Raw genomic sequence first — 6000 nt, forward strand, 5'->3', positions numbered from 1 at the left:
GTCAACATAGATAATGCAGTGTATTCTTGCTCGTTAGATGAACTGTCTTTTCCATTGACTTCCATCCAAGTCTCTACAATGCCCTTTGCCTGTTTAAAAATGGGACAAGTACTTGAGTTCTGCAAGAAAGCATTGTGCTTGCTGAGGTTGGGCAGCTAGCCAGCAGACCTGGGCTTTGCCTGCTAGCTCAGACTCCAAGTTTGGGATTCTAGTATCTATTGAGGAGATAACAGCAGTACTTCTCACTTTTTGTGATCTCAGGAGGTTTTTTGGTAGTGATGCTACAGCTTGCAGATGCCTGTTTGGATGATTTTACTATGTTGTTTGTGGTTCTTTTGGATTGAAGTCTGTGTAACTCCTGTAAGCACACAAAACTCAGCTGTCCCGAGCTTCCAGCAGGCTGAGTCGAGCCCTCTGTGTGGATTGTCTTGTCTTAGGAGAAAACGGGCAGTTGCTGTGAAGTATGTGACATGCTGCAAGTTCATAATTGGTGTGCTTCACAGTAACTTCTTGCATATCTGTGCTCTGAGGGGAGCATTGCATTTGTTCCTGCTGTCAAGCAGGAGTATAATTTGGGAGAGGGCACTTAAGCTTTGACAGATGCTCTTACCGTAAAAAAATAAATAAATAAAAGGGGGGTGGATCTCATAGTAGAGCAGATAACCTGCACACTAATAGCAATTGACCTGGAAAGCTAAAAAAAAAGCTGAATGTCTTTATCAAGAGTGCAATCTTCTGGATGAGTTTATTGCTCTCACTGATTTCAGTTGTGCTAGGATGTGGCAGTGTACTTTTCAGGAACAGACAGTACTTCTCCCCACTCTGATTTTAAATACATTTTCAGAAAATAGTTATCTAAAATACCAAATGAATGATGGGAAGGGCTGTAGAAAACAGTATATGTGTGATAGCATTGAACTTGGTCATTTTCATTAGGTTAAATTCCACTTATATTTGTCTGTGTGGCTCTGTCTTCTATATTTAACAATTGCATTAGTGCAATATTCTAACTTAAGTATGTCTCTTCACCTGTAATAAATACTGCAGGAATGAATTTATAGGACTTCTACAGGATATTTCTGTCTTTTAAATTGTACCTGCAGTAAGGATGTTTTAGATCTTGGGGATTAATTTTGAAGAAAAAGGGCAGGTTATAAATTTCAGAAGGGTTAAAGATTATTTAAAGGTTAGAGTAATTTTGGATTTCTCTTAGTTGAAAACCAGATGTTGCAAAATTAATTTATTACTTGCACTTTGACACCATAGGATATTTTAGATGAAATGAGAAAGGAGTTAACGAAACTAAAGGAAGAACTCATTGATGGTGAGTATAAATTTGTTTGCTGCTGTTTTTGTTGAGTCTTAGAATAAGTAATTTTTAAGTAGCTAAAGAGGCACAAAAAATGTAAACTTAATATTTCTAGCCTGAGAATGATAGACTGGTAAAAGTAGTTTTGCTTGTCAGCATATTTTCCTTTGTGCCAAACTTGTTCTAATTGGTGTGCTGGTGTAAGTATGTTTTATTTCCTCTCTTGTATTGTGCATGTGGGGGGGGAGGGGGCGGGGGGGGGTTGCATGTGTATGCGTGTAGGTTTTTTTTAATAACACATTGACACTGAGTACTGTCTTCTAAAAGTGGTTGGATGTATGCTGGTTGAGTGCTGGTTGTTTTTGTTTACTACTACCTTGGTGTGTGTGTTTGTGGGGGGGGGGTTCTGAAGGGGTGGGAGGTGGGGGGTGGTGTCCCTGTGGAAGAAGCCAAAATGACATGCATGGGGTTTTTTGTCTTTATGGAAGAGGCCAAAATGAAGTATGAAAAAAGGCCATGTTGAAACTTCCTGCTACTGGTAAAATAGCTGACATCATCAACTGGTATGGCAGAAAGAGCTGACTGCTTTTGTGTTACAGAGAATACAATGCTTTATTCCCATACTTTGATCAATAACTATGTATAATATAAGTGGTTTCTTTTTTATTAATATTTGGACTGGGCTGTGTGCCACAGCCCTTTAGAACATCGTGATGCAAACAATGTAGGGCCTTGAGGCTCTTTTTTAAAAAAGGAAAAGACCCACACCAACAAAAAAAATGCTGATATCTCAATGAGTAATGGTTGTCATCAAGTAAGATATGGCTTTGTTGGAGATGCTGAACTAAAAACAAAAACTTTACTGTAGGAAAAGAGGTGCTGCGTGGCTGAGAATGACACTGTGTTAAATCACATCAAGCTATTTTACATATAGCTTATTCCTTTTATGAGATAGTTTTTAGCAAGATGAGTTTTCTTTAAAAGGTTACTTGTGTATTCTAGCTTTCTTCCTTGACTTAGGATGTTTGATTTGTTATTCTCTCTCTCTTTCTCTTCAGCTATCAGGCAGGAACTGAGCAAGTCGAATACTGCATAGAAAGACTAGTACTAAGCTGATGTGACTCTTTAACTTGGTATAAAACCGACTACATTTTGTGAGCTGTTAGAAGAAAATGGAGACAGACACTTGGAAGGAGGGAGAAACAACATATTCTGAAAAGCTTCAGATGCATCACTCTGGTGATATGCTATTTCCCTCCTAGTTTGCAGCTTTTTTCTGACCTTTACAGCAGGGTGGAAAAGAGTCTTAAAGTTACTGTAATGAATATGCAGAAATTCCTACACCTATCAGACAAGATCGCAGTGCTTTGAAATATTCTCATGTCAAGATAAAATTGCACATGTTTCAGAATTTGTTGTTTAAAAAAACCAGGGAAAAGCTTGGGAAGGCTTTTCAGAGAGGTTTTCTTTATTAATGAAGGATTTAGCAAGTTATACTGTTGTACTTCAAGTGTATCTCAGGTTTGTCTTCCTATCATATCTGATATTTCCACGAACAATTTAAAAGATCAGACGTGTGTAAGTTCAGATCACAAAATATGGAAAAATTAGAAATGTGTGCTTTTAAAGGGCAATATTTGTAAGTGAATGACCTAGACGGTGATGACATATCAAGATTTTGGAATTTATGATAGGAAGCCTCTCTAGTTAGCCTTCATGCAATTTTATAGGAAAAAAAAAAAAAAAAGCAAATACAGTCCAGAATTAAAGATGTAGATGCCTTCCTACATTGTAACAATGCTTTACCAAATCTAAGACTTCTACATAATGCGAGTCAGCAGTCAAATGTAAATCATTAGTATGTTGTAGATTTACGGTAGATTTTTGGGCTTTTTTTAGATTTATGCATGTGGACATTTTTGTAATGTAACACAACAGAGTCAGCTTTTTAATTAAAAGAAAAATTGCATGTCACAAATATTAAGTAGCCTTTTCATTTTTAAGGCTTAATTTATGCCCAGAAAAATGCGGGGTAAGGGAGGGGAAAGGTGACACATTTTTATTACTTTCTACACTTTTTCTTCATATTACATGCATGTGTAGTAATGAGGAAAACGTGACTTTTATCAGTAACCATGTTAATGGAACCAGGTACTTAATCCTTTTTGTATCTTTTTTTTTCCAGTTTTATATTTGAAATTCACTAATACTTCCATAAAGGGTTCCGAAACTCCAATGTGAATTTAACTTGTTTCTTGGTGAGAAAACAAACATTTGGACTTTTAAATTACTAAGGATGCACCTGTGTAAGTGCACTGTCCACTATCTTTTTACAATACCCCCTTGCTTCACTGTTTTCTGAGAGTCCTTTTTTGATTGCCTGATGACACAGGACAGCAAGTTACATTAGAACAATGGAGCATCAGGTCACAGCAATTGTCCCCTTTTTCCCCCCCAACCAATCTGCCACCCTCCTTTCAAAAAAATAAAATAAAAAACAAAAAAGCCCCAACCCCACGCATAATCCAAACCCTGAAAAATAACAATGGTATGCCATTGGCTTCAGTCAATAATTTGAGAATTATTTTCGGGGGAGGTGAAACCCTTCTTTTTCCCAGAGTTTTCATATTTAACACCTGTAGAAATTTTTTTGATGTGATACAGTTTGGTAGATAGAAATCCAGTAAATGGGATCTGTAGTGCTTTGGAAAAAAAAGTGCGGATGAAAATCTTCCCTTTTCCTTTGCACTGTCAATTTTTCTGAGCTGTAACAGTGCCATGTTTGCTTTGTGATCTGTGCTGATCCAAAAGAAAAGTTTACTTACGACTTTTGGAAAGATCAATGTTTCAGCTTAAAAGTATATGCAGCTCCATTTGTAGAACAAATGCTTTCAGTAACATACCCTCTTAAGTGCTGAACACTAAAGCAAAACAGCACTTACTGCTTTGGAAAGGCTTGAATCAATTCTTTCTCCAGTTCCAATATTTCCTGTTTCTGTAGATTAAAATTCTAAGACAAGACTATGGTGGAAATATTGCCTAATTCAATTTATTAATCCTTTTTTTAAAAAAACAAAAACAAAAACAAAAAAAACATTTTTCTGCATGCATTTGTTGAAGGCATTAAAAAAAATCTGTAGTAAGCTTGTAAAGTACTGTTTTTCTCAAAATAAGAGGAGGCATTTTCATCTTTGTTAATGTAACTTTTTGTTTTACAAAGACATTTTCAACATTAAGGAAGTTTACCCTTGTCAGAAATCATGTTTCATTTGTTTGTTAGGAAAGTTCAGGAGTAGTATAGTGGAATAGTGTGGTGGGTATCAGTGGTCCAAAATTAAATGCTGAACTACTAGATTGTGCAAGGAACTGGCTTATGCACTAAACGTTTCGTGCCTTGGTCTAAAATTAACATGATTTCTGTTTAAAAGAAAATGGATCAGATGTCTTCTTTTGTGCTGCTTCTACATACATACTTTCTGTAATCCCAAATTGCTGAATCTGTTCCTTCCAGAATATCAGATTGAATTAAAGATGACTGTAAACATTTCCTGTCATACTGACAGTTGCACCACTTCCAGAGATTTCAGTATTTAAAATGAACTACAGAAGCTAAGATTATTTTGCTTACTGGTAACTGAGTTCTTTAAAAACCATGTTGTGGTGGTTCTGTGCTTTTGTACAATGGATGTCTTAAGCTGAGTACAGTCTAGGGGATCCTTTCTAATTCCAGGAAAGCACTGCTTTCCTCAACACTGTGATCTGATCTGTGATAAACCTGTACTATATACAAGTGGCTAACAAGTCAACTGCAAACAAACTGAATGTAAAAATCTTAGTGCTGGTGCTGAAATCTCTTCAGATAGTCATAATGGTTTCCAGTTCATTGTTTTAAAAAGTTATTGAGCATCAAGTGTCAATCAAAACTGAAGATGATCACTAATGAATGTTGAATTTTCATGCATTTAGGTTTACCTTCTTTTTAGTTTCTCAGTTCATTCTCTGCTATTTTTACCATATTGTGTCCTTTTAAATTTCTTACATGCTAACGTTTTGTTTGAGCGAATGAAATAAAATTGCAATATATACGTGTTGCCACCATTTATTTATGGAACTTCATAGAAGAATTTCCCAGGTTTACTACTAAAATTCTCAGAAAGTTTTAATGAATGTGATAACTTCTTAATCCTTGATGTCACCACTCATTTTTTTTGTTTTTTCTTTGGAAGATTTGGTAGAAAAAACTAAATACTCACAAAGAGCATAATTGCAGGGAGTTTGAAACATTCATGAATGTTAACTACTGTACATAAGTTCAAATACATTTTAAATGTATGATTTCCTTTACATTCTGATGTGTCATAAACTTCGATCTGTGTGTCTGTGGAGAATTTAGAAGTGAGGGAAAGAAGGGGGTCGTGGGGGGGGGGAATAATTACAGTTAGTCCAGCTTTTTTTCTTGCTGCCTTTGTGTTAATAACATATTTTTCAATGCTAGTAATAAAGAAAACTTACCGTGAGAGATTAATGTAGCTTTCTGTGCACTAAGAACAGTTTTGCTCAGTTTACTGTCAAGCAGAATATTGAAAGTAGCAATTTAGATATTCTTGACATTAGAATCCTGAAAGCTGTACTTCCCTCCTCTTGCTTTTTTATTTAGAAGACATTGATATTTTTTTTTTTCTAATTTGCCC

At 35.8% G+C, this 6000-nt stretch overlaps 1 protein-coding gene across 7 annotated transcripts in view; it reads left to right on the forward strand.

Moving 5' to 3' along the window:
* The window catches only part of ENAH (ENAH actin regulator), a 138468-nt gene extending 133074 nt beyond the window's left edge, over positions 1 to 5394 (forward strand). For all 7 annotated transcript variants that reach the window (XM_064509949.1, XM_064509950.1, XM_064509951.1 and 4 more), the window contains 2 exons: positions 1267 to 1324; positions 2368 to 5394. In XM_064509949.1, the coding sequence (XP_064366019.1) occupies positions 1267 to 1324; positions 2368 to 2405 (96 nt within the window). In that variant the 3' untranslated portion in view covers positions 2406 to 5394. The remainder of the gene's footprint in view (positions 1 to 1266; positions 1325 to 2367) is intronic.
* Positions 5395 to 6000: the final 606 nt, after the last annotated feature.

The sequence above is a fragment of the Dromaius novaehollandiae genome, chromosome 3 (genome assembly GCF_036370855.1).
Source record: "Dromaius novaehollandiae isolate bDroNov1 chromosome 3, bDroNov1.hap1, whole genome shotgun sequence".
NCBI lineage: Eukaryota > Metazoa > Chordata > Aves > Casuariiformes > Dromaiidae > Dromaius > Dromaius novaehollandiae.